This window comes from Spizellomyces punctatus (assembly GCF_000182565.1).
Source record: "Spizellomyces punctatus DAOM BR117 chromosome Unknown supercont1.1, whole genome shotgun sequence".
NCBI classification, from domain to species: Eukaryota; Fungi; Chytridiomycota; class Chytridiomycetes; order Spizellomycetales; family Spizellomycetaceae; genus Spizellomyces; species Spizellomyces punctatus.
The window spans coordinates 2150069-2168144 of record NW_015971537.1 but is presented as its reverse complement, the minus strand read 5'-3'; the positions used below and the strand labels follow the sequence as shown (position 1 = coordinate 2168144).

The 18076-nt window shown below is 48.0% G+C and overlaps 8 protein-coding genes across 10 annotated transcripts; 3 read left to right on the top strand and 5 right to left on the bottom strand.

The window, feature by feature from the left end:
• Positions 1 to 228: 228 nt before the first annotated feature.
• On the bottom strand, positions 229 to 4900 carry SPPG_08881 (uncharacterized protein; the record flags this gene model as incomplete). The annotated part of the gene is made up of 16 exons (XM_016757026.1): positions 229 to 630; positions 694 to 772; positions 847 to 956; positions 1026 to 1842; positions 1910 to 2301; positions 2360 to 2780; positions 2850 to 3005; positions 3068 to 3268; positions 3339 to 3559; positions 3623 to 3709; positions 3767 to 3983; positions 4035 to 4181; positions 4270 to 4461; positions 4535 to 4552; positions 4613 to 4673; positions 4737 to 4900. The coding sequence occupies 16 exons, from the start codon at positions 4898 to 4900 to the stop codon at positions 440 to 442; spliced, it is 3474 nt and encodes a 1157-aa protein (XP_016613226.1). The 3' UTR covers positions 229 to 439.
• A 138-nt stretch (positions 4901 to 5038) lies between these two features.
• SPPG_00850 (uncharacterized protein) lies at positions 5039 to 6925 on the top strand. The gene is made up of 2 exons (XM_016749181.1): positions 5039 to 6314; positions 6375 to 6925. Exon 1 carries the CDS (start codon positions 5077 to 5079, stop codon positions 6307 to 6309), a length of 1233 nt encoding a protein of 410 aa, XP_016613225.1. The 5' UTR covers positions 5039 to 5076; the 3' UTR covers positions 6310 to 6314; positions 6375 to 6925.
• Positions 6780 to 9432, bottom strand: SPPG_00849 (uncharacterized protein; the record flags this gene model as incomplete). Its single annotated transcript, XM_016749180.1, has 6 exons — positions 6780 to 7087; positions 7149 to 7278; positions 7348 to 8284; positions 8358 to 8425; positions 8481 to 8603; positions 8665 to 9432. The coding sequence occupies 6 exons, from the start codon at positions 9430 to 9432 to the stop codon at positions 7041 to 7043; spliced, it is 2073 nt and encodes a 690-aa protein (XP_016613224.1). The 3' UTR covers positions 6780 to 7040.
• A 71-nt stretch (positions 9433 to 9503) lies between these two features.
• SPPG_00848 (microtubule-binding protein BIM1) lies at positions 9504 to 11061 on the top strand. The gene is made up of 5 exons (XM_016749179.1): positions 9504 to 9582; positions 9690 to 9838; positions 9920 to 10092; positions 10158 to 10611; positions 10672 to 11061. Exons 2-5 carry the CDS (start codon positions 9713 to 9715, stop codon positions 10735 to 10737), a joined length of 819 nt encoding a protein of 272 aa, XP_016613223.1. The 5' UTR covers positions 9504 to 9582; positions 9690 to 9712; the 3' UTR covers positions 10738 to 11061.
• Positions 10986 to 13236, bottom strand: SPPG_00847 (uncharacterized protein). The gene is made up of 13 exons (XM_016749178.1): positions 13066 to 13236; positions 12817 to 12982; positions 12688 to 12749; positions 12518 to 12631; positions 12275 to 12455; positions 12096 to 12204; positions 11955 to 12031; positions 11792 to 11869; positions 11684 to 11725; positions 11504 to 11626; positions 11361 to 11445; positions 11210 to 11303; positions 10986 to 11146 (listed from the first exon to the last, which is right to left on the bottom strand). The coding sequence occupies exons 1-13, from the start codon at positions 13135 to 13137 to the stop codon at positions 10997 to 10999; spliced, it is 1353 nt and encodes a 450-aa protein (XP_016613222.1). The 5' UTR covers positions 13138 to 13236; the 3' UTR covers positions 10986 to 10996.
• Positions 13237 to 13483: 247 nt separating this feature from the next.
• SPPG_00846 lies at positions 13484 to 15849 on the bottom strand. 2 transcript variants are annotated; one of them, XM_016749176.1, is made up of 4 exons: positions 15724 to 15849; positions 15522 to 15649; positions 14675 to 15458; positions 13484 to 14611 (listed from the first exon to the last, which is right to left on the bottom strand). In XM_016749176.1, the coding sequence occupies exons 3-4, from the start codon at positions 15353 to 15355 to the stop codon at positions 13874 to 13876; spliced, it is 1419 nt and encodes a 472-aa protein (XP_016613220.1). In that variant the 5' UTR covers positions 15356 to 15458; positions 15522 to 15649; positions 15724 to 15849; the 3' UTR covers positions 13484 to 13873. The 2 variants fall into 2 exon arrangements, with proteins under 2 accessions (XP_016613220.1, XP_016613221.1); XM_016749177.1 differs by having other exon boundaries at positions 14675 to 15428.
• Positions 15850 to 15955: 106 nt separating this feature from the next.
• On the top strand, positions 15956 to 16713 carry SPPG_08880 (the record flags this gene model as incomplete). 2 transcript variants are annotated; one of them, XM_016757025.1, is made up of 3 exons in its annotated part: positions 16075 to 16224; positions 16283 to 16389; positions 16460 to 16483. In XM_016757025.1, 3 exons carry the CDS (start codon positions 16075 to 16077, stop codon positions 16461 to 16463), a joined length of 261 nt encoding a protein of 86 aa, XP_016613218.1. In that variant the 3' UTR covers positions 16464 to 16483. The 2 variants fall into 2 exon arrangements, with proteins under 2 accessions (XP_016613219.1, XP_016613218.1); XM_016757024.1 differs by having other exon boundaries at positions 15956 to 16224; positions 16283 to 16713.
• On the bottom strand, positions 16670 to 18058 carry SPPG_00845 (uncharacterized protein). The gene is made up of 6 exons (XM_016749175.1): positions 17917 to 18058; positions 17742 to 17840; positions 17316 to 17669; positions 17097 to 17244; positions 16943 to 17033; positions 16670 to 16879 (listed from the first exon to the last, which is right to left on the bottom strand). Exons 1-6 carry the CDS (start codon positions 17932 to 17934, stop codon positions 16723 to 16725), a joined length of 867 nt encoding a protein of 288 aa, XP_016613217.1. The 5' UTR covers positions 17935 to 18058; the 3' UTR covers positions 16670 to 16722.
• Between the last annotated feature and the right edge of the window lie 18 nt (positions 18059 to 18076).

The following is an 18076-nucleotide window of genomic DNA, read 5'->3' as shown; positions in this document are numbered from 1 at the left end:
CAGTTATTCCTTGGATGAGATCCATTCGCCCTCCGCTGGGGCACTTCAAGCATTCCCCGTTCCTGATCTTGCAATAGATTTCAATAGAGGTTCGACCGCCAGTAAGGTGACCTAAATGGCGGCGAATGAACCGACAGGACGACCTAGTTCCTTAACCAAATTGCGTAGCAGTACACAGAAACAGTAAAACAGGACACTTAATCCATGATAGTCCGTACTTGCTTTTCCGCTGTATCTACTCTTACAAATATGATTATGCCATCATACGTGAGACTGTGTCAAAACCAAACCAATACTCCATTTCTATACTCTGATAGGCAGTACTATCACGACTGGGGTATGGGCATTTAGCACAGAGTAAGGTAATGCTGGAACATAAAGTTATGGCAAATTGTGACAGATGCAACTACGTACAATGGAAAACTATAAAAGAACAGCATCATCTACCCTTCAATACCGATGCAATCTTTTCCTTTGCATAGGGTCTGCTGGGAAGGTATGATCCCGCCACAGATACAGCAAAGGATAAACCAAGCACAATACAATATAACGGGAGAGGGAACGTGAAGCTGAACGGTAGGCTCGTGAAGAGGTTGAATTGCAGGGCCACAGCTAGCGCGATTAAAACACCTAACAACATTGCAATACCATCAGAGGAAGGGCTAACGGTAGAAACTCATTTCCGGTGCGCACCTGTAGTTGTTCCGATGATCGCGCACGATAAGATGATACAGACTGCCTCGTAAATGTAGACACGCTGTACACTTGTCACCTGTAAAAGAAATCGCACTGTGAGTCTCGACGAACGCAACCACAACCACAAACCACCACGCCGAATCTCTTTACCGAAAATCCTATAGCCCGCAAAACGCCAAATTCCCAAGAGTTTTCTCGTATGTTGGCTGAAAATGATAGCCATAATACGAAAAAGCAGAATATTAAGCCAACGATCGCAACTGTGGTGTGGGCCGATCGCATCAGTAGTCGTATCTAACCCAATTATAAAACAGACGGGTTGGGCCTACCAATGTAGAACAAGTACATAATATAGGTCGACGCCGACGTAGTCCCTTTAACTTGCTCCTTCAGTACTGCGACTTTGATCTGGTCGTTGTTTATGACGCTCGTCAAATCATTCGCAAGAGTGCCAATCTCGGTATCCGTCGCGTCAGAGGACACTGTGACTAAGAGTTTCTCTAGAGGGATTTTCGTCCCATTCATACCGGTGGTCACAGAGGCAAAATGCCCAATATCTCCCAGTAGCCGCTCGTACGATTGCATTGAAATAAACAGTTGGCCATCGTCTGACCCTACTTTTGTAAAGGAAGGGAGCTTTTTAAGGAAGGCAATTGGCTTGCATAGATACGAACGCCAAAATGAGTTCCCGCCACCATCACTGCTGGATGTAAACATCATGGTGAGCTCAAGTAGATTGGCAACATCAACATAGGAGGTATCCTCGAGCGCTTTCGACACAAGAACGGGCATGGCGGTGCGGTACAGCCGAGTGGTATTCGTGTCAAATTGTTCATTCGCCCAAGAAGCCGTCGTAACACCTATAGGAACAGGCAGCCTTTCGGCGAGGTCCCTCGGTAGGTCAAGGTAACTCCTTGGATCAACTTCGAACGTGAGTGCTTCCACTACATCTCGATGGTCGCAATTTCCTTGCACGCATTTGATAGGGCCAACGCTTTGATCGATCTGGTCTGGCATGTAATAGTGCAGCAATGAACCCGAGAGAAAATTCGGCTCCAGCCCATATATTTGAGCGTTTGGTGTACTCAACGACACAAGAGGGTAAATGTCGGTCCAGCTGACTGCCCAGAACTCATTCAGATCAAACTACCGATGTATTGGATTTAGATCATTACGCTCGCACTAGAAACGCCCACGGGCAATCTGAACTTACAGTTGCAAACGTGTATCCTTTGATCACCGTTCGTTGGGTTTGATTGGCGGCTCCAGAGACGGCATCATCCAGATAGCGTCTCAAACTCTGTTCTGGTAAGGGAGTTGACCACTCGGGAGCCGTCACCAAGATATCAGCCCCATATTGCCACTCGACCAGCTCTCTCAATGAGGTTGCTTGTAGGGTAAACATCGTCGATGCAAACACGATATATGCCAAGCACAACGTGAAGATCAACGTGGTCTTATTGTTCCGTCGCCTGTGGGCCGCCAAATTCTTGCAAACAATGTGAACCAAGGCTTTATCGACTCCTCGAACGATCACATGCGCAAGGGTAACTTCAAACCAATGCTGCAGAACTTGCCCTAGCAAAATGGCTCCAAGCAACATGCCTAGATTACAAGCATTAGCGTTCCACTCTGATCTCGCGAAGACGGAGTCCCAACTTACCCAGTAATATAATAGTCATGATGCGAAAGAATATTTGCAAATCTTGGAAGACGAAGCTAAGAGGCACGATATAGTACACGAGAAAGCCAACGACAATCAACACCAATGCGATTATCATCTCGATCGGCGACAATCCCAATTTTTCCAGTTTCTCAACCCTGACGGACACATCATTGATAGAGGTGCGGAAGACGTCCAGGGCGTCTCGGAGCGTCTTCCCCAGTGCCCGGCGAGTGGGCAGAATCATTCCCAATAAGGGTAACAAAATGCCAGCGCAAACTCCCAACGAGATGGACGCGGTACTCAAAGATGCATCTAGCGGGATGTTGGCGAATTGGGATAACCCGTACGATATCGGAATAAAGGCGACATAGCTCACGAGAAGCCCAATCAGAATGGCCGGCACCGAAAAATACAAAGACTGCGTTGAGAAACGTTAAGGAGGGGGAAGGTGGATAGCGTCAAAACGAGACCGAAGCGGTCCTCATACCTGAAAAAATAGCAGATTGATCAAGTTGCGTTGACGCATTCCAAGGCTCCGAAGCATCCCGTACTCAAATGTCTTATCCTCCACATCCGTTAGAAGCAGTGAAAAAATCAATAGGATTGCTAAAGCCAGAAGGACGATGATGACCGTTAAGAGCACCTTGGATCAGGGTTAGGGTTAGGATTATACTTAGCTATACTTTCATCCCTGTTCAGACTTACTTCTCCGAGGAAAATTTGCATAAAACTAGTGGCTTCCAAGGCTGTCAAGAGTACTGCTGTATAGTCGACCGGCGCTCCCAGACCGATATTAGTCGCAACTTCATTGGAGAACCTTACAACATCGGATTTCCGCGACTGATCTTGTTTCGAGTAGGTCGCCATGCGATCTTTCATGACTGCAATCACCGAGGTTACATGCTCCTAGTTCATTCAGTGAATGAATCATTTATGCATTCTAAACGGCCATGAGGGCGGTAAACTAGATACGTACCCGCAACTTTACGGTCATGTTTTGGAACGATACGGCATTCCCTTGAGCAACTAAAGAGCCCAAAAGCAGTCCAGCTACTTGGCTATCAGGGTTGCTGCTAGTCATTTGACTGCCGCTGATAAAATCATTGATCATCTTCTCCACTGCCTCGAGGCCCATTATCGCTACATTTCCCATTGCACTTGGATACTTCCCATGAGGGGCTTTGATTGCATCCACAACTATATCTCGGTAAATTCAGCATGGAGACCCTCATTGTATATGTTATAAGATCGACATCTCACCTGTAAACTCCTGTGTGAAATTGGTCAATGCGGCCGTTACAATTGCCCATGCTTGATCGGACGTGACATTTACATTCCCATTTGAATCTAAAAAGAGATCGTTATAAGAACAGTCCGTCATATATTCGAGCAAGCGGTTCTCACCTTTAGGAAACGAATTCGAAATAGAACTCTGTTGAGAAGGTGGCAATAGTGAGAGGGTAGTGTTTGACACAATGAATCCCGATGCCGGTATAAACCCTGCAAACGGATTGCTACCGCTGGTGGAGGAGGGATTTGTTGATGCGGTACCATTATTGACATCTGTCTGAGACGTTCCACTATTCGTCGACGAGCTGCTGGAACTGACGCCAGACAACGACTTGTCACATGTTAGCTATGAGTATCTCGAAAGATCAGAAAACTCCCTCACCTTTACAACATCCGCCAGAGATACGGTCAAATTCATTCGTTCACCTGAATTTGGTTTTACTCTCATTTTCTGCAATAAAGATGCAGTGACAGAGATCTCTCCTTCTTTAAGATCGCGGTACGGCCATGACGAACCAAGCCCTATTTCCTATTTCCAGCAATAATTCCATCATAATATTTAGCGAAGATCTTAGATACTCATGCTGACGGCCAGACCAATCGTCAAACAAACAAACCTTTTCCAGTGCATAGTCGAAGGCCATCACATATACTGGATTGTCCGGTTGATTCGCTTTACGAAGACTGCCTGGAAGTATCCAGCGTGGCGCTGCACCTGCAACATGCGGTGCTGAGCTTAAGGATGTGTTTATAACTGTGTAATTGAGCAGTATGGACGGTGAACCACTGCTCAAGGTGGGTGAGAGGAGCTACAGGGCATTCGCTACAGATGTTTAGGTCGACATCATAATGAACTTCAAAGCTATATCAGCTCTGCCTCACCAAGTCCCATTGTCCTGCCTATTCGACATTAGCTATGGTTACGAGGTTTACATCTTTTAAGCGACATCAAGCACTAACCGAATCTTCGGAAAATTTGATAAATATGACAGATGCACGATCAATAATATTCTGAATTAAGCTAATGGCAGAACATTAGGTACTAGATACGCAGCTGACGACGTCCTCGTCTTTTCTGATGTACCTCAAGAAGGCAACCGTTAAAAACACTGTTAACAAGCCGATCGAGAATGAGCGCTTCCTCTTGGCGGTTTCTCCAATGACATACTCGGCAACAAGCCGGATGCTGCCTAATTGCCACCATAGCCGGGGCAGTAAGGTCCGCCTTACTGAACTGGTCTTTGCCATGGCACTGCGGTGAACACCATTACCGTTTGCTATGCCAGTTCCGCCCAGATGTTACGCGTACGCGTCCTAAGCTTACGTAACGACACTTAGCAGTTGGAATCGACGCTCGGAGATAGAACATACTGTGGATGCTTGAGTGGACGTGCAGATGCGGATGAAGCATTGCTGAACGAAGTATGTACGTGATAATAGAGCCCCACTACCGCGACGATCTACCACATGATGAAGAACTACTGCGGGATGGCGAATCCGTGTACGATCCCCGTGACGCACGGAGGCGTGGTCGACTGATCATGAGGATCTTGAGCGATTCGATTGTCGAGTCGAAGAGGTCGTGTCCCGACGAATGCGACTACGCTCACCACCGTGGTGCCGACGGGTCTCCACTGCGTCGAGATTGGTATGTCATTCTGAAGGTGGAAGATCCCGATGACAACGTAAGATCCTATGAGTCACCCGACCTGGCTGGCATGCTGGAGTGGGGTAGAGCGACACGCCTGAGGGATCTGAATGCGAGTTCCTTACATGCCGTTAAGACTCCCACCATCGCCTACGCCAAGGCCGGGACACGCGACGAATGCATATCGTTCACATATACCACCTGCCTACCATATGCATTGATCTTGCTAAAACAAGTCTGTATGCCTGGTCACCACATAAACCTCTACTTGCCAGACGACTCTCACCGAAACGGATACCGAATACAGGTCATCTGCCATCCAGATGGGATGGGGCCCACGTCGCTGGCCAGGGAAGATACGATTCTCGGAGACAGACTGGGAATATGCAACGGATACCACTCGAGCCTGGCTTCGATGTTATCCATAGCGGTAGTGGAGCACCCAAACCTAGATGACACAGAAGGATACGGGTTTGCTTGGGTGTCCCTGAAAGATGAGGGGACAATGGTGAAGTTCTTCGCAGATACCATAAGCAGGGCGTGGTACCTGTATCGCAGAGACAAATACATGCTGGAGTCCAAGTCTCCTTGGTGGTTGGCCTCCCTGGATAGAACCACTCCATCACGCGGCGTGCGAGGGGGCGCAGAAGTTGTGGCGTGCGAGGGTTGCATGTGCATGAGAGATGTGACCCTACTGACGGCAGAGGACGTAGTTCTGGCGAGGTCACCTACGCGGTCAGCCAGGTTGCGGGACATGCACAGGAAAGGATGTGAGAACATAGACGAACTTGCCGAAGAGTCGATACCTTTGCTGGAACTATGCGTCAGACTTAGGCCAGTCACTGGGGAGTACAACCCAGCTGAGAATCCCATTACGGAGTACGTGATGCCGTACATGGAAATTGCCAACAAACAGGTGCACGATCACATGCTGCTCAAGAACGTAGAGTTGTTACTGGGTAGATATACGCACAAGAAATACGGCTATACGTTCAGGTTCATGACGTAATCCAGGTGCTTGGTACTCCTTGATGTTTTACAAAACAATCTCGCACACTGACCAATCATCGATAGAAAGACAGCAGAGAGTTCGGTCGCATGAGGTAGATCGCACGACGGGGTCGGATGCTCATGGAGAGATGAAAGAGTCCGGCCAAGTGCGTACCACGGGAAATTCGGAACGACGGCGTCGATCGAAGTGAATCGCACGGGGTGGTAGGGACGACAGAGGTAGCCAAGATGGCCCGAGGGGCCATCATGGCCCGAAAGGTTCAGGTGCTCGCGGGGGCGATGTCTTGGTGCCAAGGAATCGGATGCGGGCGTGCGATGTTGGAGACTGGGCGCATTTGGGCCGACGGAGGAGTGGGGACGCGGGCATAGGGATGCATGTGGGCCGACGAGTTCATCCACAATGTGCATGAAGTAGCTTGGATATTCTGAGACTCTTTCTGTAATGGAAATGCCAAAAGTTGCAAGGATAAAAAATGATGATGCGTCGGTAACATGAAGGAGGATTTGTGGGGCGACTGTCAACTGGCAAATGTGAGATGCATTTGCCAAGATTTGTCGCTGATTTACACCACATGTTGATGCAACACCCGCCTCGTCATCCTAGTCTTAAGAACCGCATTCTATGATCTATGTTTCATTGTATGCGCAGCCTCTTTACTATACAGGGATGATGCAAGTGAAATTTAAAAATGATAGCTCGGCCTTCAATGTACAATTCCAACGGATCTGCTAAATCGCAGTGGCACGGGAGTTTGGCCGATCAGGAACAAGGTGAGCTACAGGACAAGCAGAATGAGACAGCAATTCTTACGGAATAAACGAGCAAGGCAAAATCACCTCTCAGGGGCGCTGCGACGGCAGCTTGGTCATCTACTTCAACTTGGTGCAATTTGCCTTGAAACTTGTATGTAATCCGTAGCCGCTTTTGCTCCCCCAGGCAGGGATCATAAAACCCAATGATGTTAACCTGCTCGATTGTAACAAAGTCTTTAGCAAGTCGGTTCAGTTGTCAGCAAAGGTCATGTATTGATATTACCTTGGAATGGCCTCCACTGACATGGAGTTGCGAGTTGTTGACGAGTGACTGCACAGCCATTGTCACGTCGATGTACTCGAGGTGGGCATCATTTCCGCTCGCGCCCTCTTCGCTTATCGGCCCAAGATTTTCAAAAATATCCTTGATGCCCTGCATTGACAACGCTCGTATAGGCGCCAGATCGGACGGTGGCAGCTTTCCGTACAACGCCTCCACAATGATCAACCCATTACGACTCTCTTCCGCTTCCACTTTCCTCAAAACCGAATCCTTCATGATTCTAACTGCATCGTCTGCCTCTTTTTTTCGTTGCGCGAGAATTTCGGCATTTGCAGCACGTACTTGGGAGAGCTTTTGAGCGAGCCTGTGCTTTCGACGTGGACTGAAATAAAATTTGTCCAATGCCACTGATACGCACACGGGTAGGACGGCAGCCCAAAACGCAAGCTTCATGTCGAACTGTGGAGAAAGCATGATAGGGAGCACAAATTTCTGACCGAGCCGAGCAAGTTTCAGGCGGAATGTTACTCCACCCATACTCACGCAATCGACCCCGAGCCCGATACGACTATACTTTGTAATCTTTTTATCACCGGCAACAGATGCCTGGGCGCCGAGCAGTGTTGAGAGCGTAAGTGAAAATCGGCCGCGAATGCTCCGAGGAAGCACCTTGAAATAGCTCAGGCTGATGTGCGAGTGCGCCACTCCAACCTGTACATCTACATTCCACTGCCCACGCTCTACTTGCCGCATCACTCCTAGTGAACAAGCACTCCGTTCGCGGAAATCTTGATCAGCGCCCCAAGGACCAAGTTGCCATTCACCCGTACGGTACGTGAGGTAGCCCGTCGTTTTTGTGGTAATTCGCCGTCCGAGAACACCGACTAATGTTGGCGGACCAGATATCGTCTGGCTTGTTGCTGTTATAGTGGCGAAGCTAGTTTAGGAAGAGTTCAGTACTTTTTGGGATAGAAAATACTGTTTCCCAGCAACAAAACCGTGTGTGGTACCTATCGGAAGAGAAATTTTTGACTAGCTTGCCCTGCATCATCGGGCTTTGCCCTATTGTGCCTGATACCTGTCAATGATTTTAGCATGATAGACTAGCAAAGGATCATATTGAATCAACGTACCTCGCCCCACATTAATGGCGAGATGATATGCCGCAAAGTTCCAGTTACATTCCCAACTCCGATTCCGTTTCTAGCCATCACGTCCCCATTAACGATGAGTGTACTCTGTTGAGTTATTTGGGTCTAACAGAGTCGCGTGAGATCTTGCTCAAATGTGCTATCTTCTCAACGTAGACAAACACACCTCCCATGAGTGCTTAACAAAGGCTTGCGTCACCTCAGGCCATTGAAGCACGTCCGCCAAACCTCGAGATTGAGTATTCACAGGCTCGAATCTACCCAGCGGTAATCTCCGACGATGTCTGCTCCTCCATACATCCGCATCAAAGATTGGAGAGGCGTCAAGACTCAAAAGAATCTCTCCTTTTGATTTGACCAAGGTTTCCGCTGCGATCTCTTGTCGCTGTCGACTTTGGCGTTCAAATTCTGCACGTATTTCTTCCCGTGATTGACCCCTTGCACCAACCTCCCAAGACATTTCTGCAGCATCTGGTCCATAAGTGTCGTAAATGTGGCGTTTTACTGGATCGCTGAGTACATCGTGGGCTTTCTGTATCTTTTCAAAGCGGGACTCTGCCGTTGCTTTATCTTCCGGGCGGTGATGTTTGTCGGGGTGAAACGTGAGACATAGGCGCCGATATGAGTTCTTAATGTCTTCCTCAGTTGCAGTGCGCTCAACATTTAGCACTGCATAGTAATCCACTGCAGAGGGGGCATTTTCCCTTTCTATTCTCTCCTCGGCCGTTTCCAGGTCTTCCTCCTCAAAAGCGTCGTCCACGGCAGATGACCGTCTCTCATCCGGGTCGTAATCATGGGGATCAGTCGCACCTTGCGCGTATGGGTCAGAGGGACTTGACGACGACATGGGTTTCTTCAAGACTGATCTCCCTCGTCCGGCGGCTGCTTCGACAGCACCAAAGCTGCGACCCCAACTGTCGAAACAATGAGTCATAGCTCTGAGATCACGTGTCGAGTCCGATACGCCAACATTCGGACGAATGCGAGAAATCCCAACGAACCCTCACGCTGTTTCCCCTCGTCGCGCCATCGCCTTCCTTCTGCCCAAATCTTTTACATTGCTTTGACTTGACGCGAGCTTACGGTAGGTTTTCTGCAAAAGGAGATATCGCGAATAGTTTTTGCGCTGGTGATTTAGTTTATCTGACGGGCGCCAGCAGCATCCATTAACACCGTGTCCCGCACTTGCAGTCAACTTTTGAGAAAGCAACACAATGGGCGAATCACGTACAGAGCTTTTGGCCTGGTTAAACGATCTGCTCCAGCTGGGCTATACGAAAATTGAGCAGTGTGGCACTGGAGCGGCACACTGTCAGATTATGGACTCGATCTATCAAAACGTGCGTAACGGGAACATGCCTGTGAATCACGCTGCGACACGCTGCAGTATTACATATTCAGACATTTTTCCTCTTCTACAGGTGCCTTTGAGTAAAGTTAAATTCCAAGCGAAGCATGAATACGAATATGTTGCGAATTTCAAAATTCTACAAACCGTTTTTGACAAGCACAAGATAGACAATGCTATTCCCGTGGAACGTCTTATCAAGTGCAGGTTTCAGGATAACTTGGAATTCCTCCAATGGATGAAAAAGTATGTACACAATTTAGGTCAAATAAGTCTTCTTGTATTTACAAAGCTCATCAACTTCATTCCAGATTCTGGGACCAATATTACCCTGGTGGCCCGTATGACGCGGTTGGCAGACGAGGTGGAAAGCCAGCTGATGTTTCGATGAGGAATGGCTCTATGGCTAAGGGACCGGCCGGCACACCTTCTGCTGGTATTAAAAAGTCACTTTCAAATTCATCAGTCGGTGCACCTGCGAGCAAGGCTGCAAGAACCGTCACACGTGGCGGTGCACGAAGTCCCGCTGTTGGGGCGGGCCGTGACCGAACAGCAGAGATCGAGGCCGAATACCAAAAGGCACTGCAAGAGATGCAGCAACAGATTATGGAGGCGAAGGTTACCGTTGAGCAAGTTGAGAAAGAGCGAGAATTTTACTTTTCAAAATTGAGAGAGATCGAAATCTACGTCCAACAACAACTGGAAAGCCATCCAGGGCCAGAGACAGAATCGATTTTGAACTACATTTCGGGTATTATGTATAAGGTAAGCTCTCAGAGCGAACGCGATGAAGCTCTTCGACAGCTGATGGGTGTTTCATTGTAGACTGAAGAGGGGTTTGAGATTCCGGAGGGTGGTGTTGAAGGGGAGCAAGAGGATGATACTTTTTGAACAAGTCCTATGTGTATAGTTTCTATATAAGTTAGTTGTACGTGGGGTTAAATGATCCATCATACTGCGCTTGGAGGAGCTGTATATGGGACTGAGTACTAAGAAGCACATCGACTTGGCCCTTTGTTGCCATCGCTGTGCGAAAGGGTGCCAAGATTCCAAGACACAGTGCCAGGCTCTTGGAGTGCCTGACGGATAAATCAAAACAGTCGCCGCTGCAGCGACAGGCTGATAACGCAAACCAGGGGTGTCTTATGTGTCACGCTTTCTTTTTTTTCCCGTTTGAATACCATATCTTCAGCGTAAAGTCTGCTGAGCAAGAGCAAAGAATTGGCTCAACCGGGTGAAAGTTCACAGCATACACCCGATCTGTATGTCCCTCTAATCGCTGCACAAGTTCCCCCGTTCCCTGTAATGAGGATGTGGTAAGCTGTCCAGGTCTTTTGTTGTTGGACCATACAGGAAGGCTCACCTCTGTGCCCCCGACACTATATACATAAACAAACGGATCCGCGCTGCCCGTGGCAAGTAGCATAGTAGATTCTCCTGATCTGTCCTTCTCTTGGCTATTTTGCCACGTCAGTATGTCACACATTATCAAAACAAATGACGACTCTCCTCACCTAATATTGTCCGTCGAATTTGTGGGAAGCTCTCCTTTGCTGTAAATCTCATCCTGACTGCCTCCTCTTTTTAAACCTTGTTTTACTGATAAACAATTCAATTGCCCATTTCATGGGTTGCAAGTAAAGACTAAGCGTTATACCTTCTCTGAGTTGGTAAAAAGAGCTCTTGATGGGCCAATTTTTGTTTTTATACCCCTTCAAGGCATGAATCAGACGTTGCTCGCTATGCGGAGGAGAGAATCCACGGTCATAGACCCTCATGACTACCAGAGAGAGTTAGAATTGAGAACACAGGTAGAGGACAAACGAGAAATATATACCGTTATCGTAGCTATTGACGGTCATATATCGAGGCTCTTCATCTATCATTTCGGGAATGGAAACGAGTTATAATCTGACAATATAAGAGAGCCAAATTTCGGGCATACCTCTATCGCTGTAGCAGACGGTGACGTGGGAAATGGGCTTCTTCGTGGGTTCGTTCAAATAAGAAGAGATGCATTTTCCTAAAACAAGATTGATATGACAAAAGTTTCGGGATTTAGTGTTTGTGTACATGCATAGTGGGCTCATTGGCCTGCGCCATCGCACCTGTTCGCACGTCCCAGGTTTTGAGATAGCCAGCAGCATCACCTGACAGAACGCTCGTCCCATCCCTGTACACATATCTGCAAAAACAACAATGAGGTGATGAGACAAATGCCGACCCATTGTGAAAGAAGGTACGCATACAATGTGTTCACCATAGCCTCGTTTCGGAAGATAAGACCGGCATCGGGTTGTCGCCGATCGATCATACACAGAGTGTTCCTTGATGTCCCACTGAAGAAGATGTTGCGATCTGTTCATTCAAATAGGGGATAGTCCATCAGAACAGTTCGTTGCCGTTCATTGGTCAACTCACAACAAACCTTGCGGATTGAACATGACGCACTGTACAAAGCCTTCGGTCGCATATGAGGCCTCTAATTTGCCGCTTTCTACATCCCAAACTTTGCAAGTTTGGTCATATCCTCCTGAAAGCAGCTCAGTAGAGTCTCTTGACCACGATAGATCCGATATATTCAAGGAATGGTTCTTCAGGCAGTGGATCTGATTATCTGTCAGCAAGGTCGCAAAATATCAAGGCCCTAAAACATCACGAGGACATTTACCTCCTTTTGCGTCGCTACAGCATCCCAAATCCTCACAGTTTTATCAAATGACCCCGAAGCCAAGAGCTTCCCGCAAGGAGAGAATTGGACTGCGTAGACGGCCCCCGCGTGTCCCTTCGTGGATTTAGCAGATGCGAAAATCCAGCAGTCAATAACCGAGTTATGCAAACCTTTAATTCATGTTTGAGATAGAACTGTTTTCCGTCCTTGTGAGCCTCGCGGGACACCCCGGCTATTAGTGATCGCGAAGTTTAGAATTGCGGGGGAGGCCATAAACATAGTTTTCGCATGGAGTGTACCAAAGACATCCTGATCTTCAGCAGCAGGTTTGACGGCGTCGCTTACGGAGGTGAACGGAGCGTCAAATCCTTCCAACGAGTCGAGCGAAAATGGTGATATTTTGGGTGCCATGAGATTGAAGCGAGTTGAGAGCTCATATAAAGACTTTTTCAATGCCATATTCTCCTATTTAATTGACAAGTATGTATGGATTGGAATACGCTGGCAACCTTTTCAGTTCACTTTTCAAGTTGCTCTCGGGCACTAACCTTCTCGAGTGCGTCAACTTTCTGCTTGAGGAGTCTAGACTCCCTTGAAGCCTTCTCCTGCTGCGACTCCATGGCTATTGATGCCGAAACGAATTCCAACTAGATCATTACGTCAAATAAAAGGTTCTGTTGGTAAGGAAGATGGACCCATTTCGAAATTGTCCCGACCAGGCGATGACTCTCATCTATGACACGCCCAATGGCTTAGTTGACAATCAGGTCGTTGGCCAACCCATTGAAAGTAAAGCAACTTTCTAAACTGCTGCCTTGGGATTATCTTGAAGAGCAAGACCGCAACGGTGGATTTCCTGGCATGGACCGAGCGTCACAAAGCCTTGTAACTCTTGTTGTTCACAATTGCCTGTTGGGTATTTGGTGCACCGGGCAAAGATGTGTCATGGATGGGCTACTGAATACTCACCAATGTTTCTAGTGCACTGGCAATAAACGCCGGTTAAGGGAATGTCTGAAGTATGCGTTTATTCTGCTCTTTAACCAGTTGCTCCATGAACAGGATGACATCCCTTTCTAGCTCCGCTGATCAATCAAGTATGGTACAACAAAGACCAGAACCAACTTCCATTTGACTGGTACAGGTGGAGGATAGGCTTGCAATCACCCTTCTCCTGGGTTTCCAGCGTGAAAATTCGCCGTCTTCATTGCGGATTTTAGATTACCATGGGACCATAACAATATGCAATGAGCGCAACCACTCTTTTCCCAGCTACCTCAACGGTACTATCTGCCGCGGTTCAAAGTGCCCCTTTGCAAGGTGGGTTGGGAGTCTTATGTACATCATGATTAATTACTATCGCCGTCCTTTCTTTGTAGCTTTTCCAGCTGGAGCTACTGGCCCACCAGCATTTGCATGACCCGATCGCTTGATATGATCAAAAAGCTTAGTCCGGGATGGAAACCCCTCACCGCAGACATTGCAGGTTGTAGTGCCTCCTCCCTTCTCCAGAGCCACCGCAGCAGCCCGCTTTGCCTCCCTCTGCGCACGTTTTTCCTTCGCTCGGCTTTTACCCTTGACTGTACTCGAGTTTGATTCTGATGCCTGGTCATCTAATGATAGGCTCTCGGTAATCGAGCCCTCCAGGTTCACGTTTTCCACACCGGCCACCAACGCATCCATATTCTGATCCCGGGTTTCGCCTGTCTCGTTTGGCAAAGTTTCATCTTCAGAGTTCGACTGAGCCCAACCAAATCGCTGCGCCTGCTTTCGCCGCTTCTTCTTATCAGCCTTCTTGCGAGTGGAGATCTCTGGTTCATTTGCCCCTTCCTCCTCTTCCTCCGAAACATCCTCCTGCAAGTGCTTAAGGCTATCATCTTTCTCTGTCGTGATAGGATCCTGAGAGTCATTATCACTATCAGTTCCCTCTGTGCCCTCGCCACCATCTTCAAGCTCTTCTTCGCCACTAGCGGGATCAATGTCGTCCACTGATATCTCTTCATGCCATCCATTATTCTCCTCGTCCTCTAATAGGTGCTCACGTAGGATTTCCACATTGCGCAAATGCTTTTTGGATTGCTCATGGTTTTCAAACTGGGGAGAAAGACTGACTTGAGAAATCATTCGGCAGGAGTAGTACACATCTGCGAAACTAACCTGCTTCTCACTTTTGAAAGCTTTGTTGCAGGCCAGGCAGAACAATTCCTCCAATTCCAGTTCTGCAGCGGCTTCCACAACCGCATCCCTTTCCGCATCAGCAACCTTGGCCCATTCTGGAACCACGTACTCTTCTGCTCGTCGATCGCGCTCCCTTCTTCGTTCCTCCGCTCGACGCTTAGTTTCTTCCACGGCATTTTCTTTGCTAATTTTCTCTTGTTCATCCTTCCATGTTTTATATCGCGGATCTCGTTTCCGCACGAATGCTGCCAGATTACGAACGGCTTCATTGAATTCCCTTCTCGCAACTTCTCTTGCGCGTTTGTTGTCTTTTTCCATTAATCGTCGTACACGACGATCCGGGGCTTCCGACAGCCGGTATTTATCATGCCAACGAAAAGATTTGACACTTGCAAAGTGCAGGAACTTGTTGTAAAATAGTCGGGGTTGTTCATCATATGGATCTCTGGAGGTCCCAAAGTCGGCCCTGCTTCCTAGCAAGGAATCCTCATCGTCGACCAATGATTCCGAATCCATCCTAGCAGCTTCTTCCTCCTCTTCTTCGAGACGGCGAAAGATAGCGCCGTACAAAGCGTAAAACCCTTTGCCATTATCACCGTAACCACTATAGCAAGCAGCGCTGAAGTACTGCATCAAAGTCTCCACCGTTGTAATGTCCATGTATGCCGCGCTACCGCCAGCAGCGGCGCTTTCGTCATCGCCTCGCAAAATGGCCTCTCTGTGGCTGTCATACCTGGTGAAAATTCAAGTGTCAACTTGAACGCTGCGGACATGAAATATCAGGTGCCGAACCAATCATGTCGACCCGGTTCAAAAATACACATACCAAGCCCGTTCCTGCTCATCCGACAAAACCTCATAGGCTTGCTGTACCTCTGCAAATAATCGAGTTGCTTCTTCCACTCTATCAATGTTTTTGTCCGGATGAAACTCTAGTGCCTTCCGCCGATAAGCCTACAGGTTACAAACATCACGGATATTGTTAGCTGCAAGCTTATCGTCCCTAAACGACATGTTCAATGCTTCACCTTCTTCAAGTCATCGGCAGTGGCCTTTCTATCCACTCCCAGTAGTTCATAATAGCAGGTGCGCATACTTGAAAGACCAATACTCAAAGTGTACCTGGGTTCATTCTAGGTGCAGTTCGATAGTCAAGTCGTTCGCAAGGTGAAATGTCACTGTTCCACTCTGCTCGGCGACTTGTTGCCATGGAAACATATGGTTGATTTCTCGGGCAAGTCAAATCCTAGGTTTTGATCCAAAAAACCTCTCGACAACACTCTGCAAAAAACGAAGCAATGCTACTGCCTCGACGAGCATGTCGGACAACATTCTCCACATGCAAGGCCTTTGGCCTCTCTGCAAGTCAATATCCAACCATGCGATGCTCCTCAGCAACTCCTAGTCCTGAAGGAAGAATACCGAAACAGTTTGGAATTCCAAAAGGACAACCAGCAAGCAACACAGACCGACACAGCTACGAAGACCTCAGTGGAGCTACCTTTTGTCGACACGCAATATCCCGATTGGTATGCGACATGTTCTTTTGTGCTTTCGCCTCTGACTTGTAGCCTGACTAGTTTTTAGAAGGAGGAAGCATTGCTGGCGCACGATGTTCTATCTGTAACATACCAAACTCGTGCACTTCGCTTGGCGGGAGTTCTCGGAGGATATGTGATGGATGATGAAGACATGTAAATAGCCGCTGTTTCAAAACGTATCCCACCCTACGAATACCCATGGATTTCACCTTGTAACAAGCAGATGACAGCCAATGGAAAAGGAGCAATTCTAGTGACGACCAAACAGCCATACAAGAGATAGGAGGATGAATAAAATCATATGGAGCGATATACACAAATAGATGCATCAGAAAGTCACGGAAGGAATACATTATCTGGGAGAGTTCACGGCACCACCAAGAAAGGGCAGCGTCGTTTGAATAGATCCCCAGTTCTGATTGAACCAAATTGGGTTCAGTCCCAGTCAAATAGACGCACCAAAACCGTAAACATCCGTATGTATTTTCAAATCGACACTGAAAACGTCGTACCACCTCGCCCACTCTTGGCTTTTCCACCGACACGACTCAACACACCCTGTCCACGTTGCACTATTCTACCACTCGCAGGAACTGCCGGTCCTAACCTATCTGCGTACATTGTTCCACCGTTCGACACGGTACTAAAAAGAAGAAAAGACTGTTAATACCTTCTCCTGAATAATTGATTCACATGAGTCACGTACGTGCTGGTCGCAGTGTTGTTGGCCTTTTGTACTGAAGCTGCACCCGCAATAGTCAATTTGGATTGAAGCTCCGTTACCCTTAGCACTCGACCTGGTATCCATCGCCATTAGAATTCCGCAATTGCCGAGTACTCTGACATGCAACACGAATTACCATCTGCAATTTGCCCATTTAGCTTGTTGATTGCATTCTGAGCCGAATCTCTCCTTTCAAACGTCACAGTACACACGCCAGATGATCGCCCTTGAGCATCGAACGTGAGAGTGCAGTCCACAATCTTTCCATATGGAGACAGGGATGTCTGGCAAATCATCAAAACATGTTAGACGATGCCGTGGATCGCGTAACGCTGTCTCTAAAGTGACGCCTTACTTTGATGTCCTCGGGTGTTGCTGCAGGGTGCAAGTTCTCAATTTGAATGACGGCTGGACCAGCACCGCCTTTGATTGAAATACTTCCGGATGATCCAATGGGATTTTGCTTACTGGATACTGAGCGAACCGGAGGTCCGAGCCGATCCACCATAACTCCACCGGCATTGTTCCGTTGCACGGTTCGTCGAGGTGTGTCTATCGTGTCAGACACAAGTCCACGTACGCGGTCGCTAAGTGTCCCGGACACAGCTGGACGCTGAATTTGAGTCCTCAAGTCACCCGTCTTTCGTCTTCCACCTTCGAAAAGGTCATGTTTCCATTGTCCATCAGCATTTCCAGGGCGTGTTGGTCTCTGCCAGAGAACCTGTTTAGAACGCAAGAGAGCCGTACCTCCACGAGTTGATTCCCGTCATTCCACGCTTACCTGATAGGGTGCTGCACGTTGCGTACGGCGACCTCTTTGGTTACGACCTCCTCGCTGAGATCCCTTTCCTGGACGTTTGACAATGATCTCATCTAGGGACTGTATAACGCACAGGTTAATCTACTTTTCTGTGGCACGAGAGCTGTAGGCACCGTCCGCAGAAACCGATCTGTACCAGATCCATTTTATCCATGGCTGCGTAACTTTACGATTGACGGGGGTAATAACGTGTTTGCTAATGTCCTCCAGACAGACGGGCAGAGAAACGTAGAGACTTGTCTAATCCTTTTATTAGGTGCTCGTCGCGCTTTTGCAATCCGAACGGCGAGAAGCGT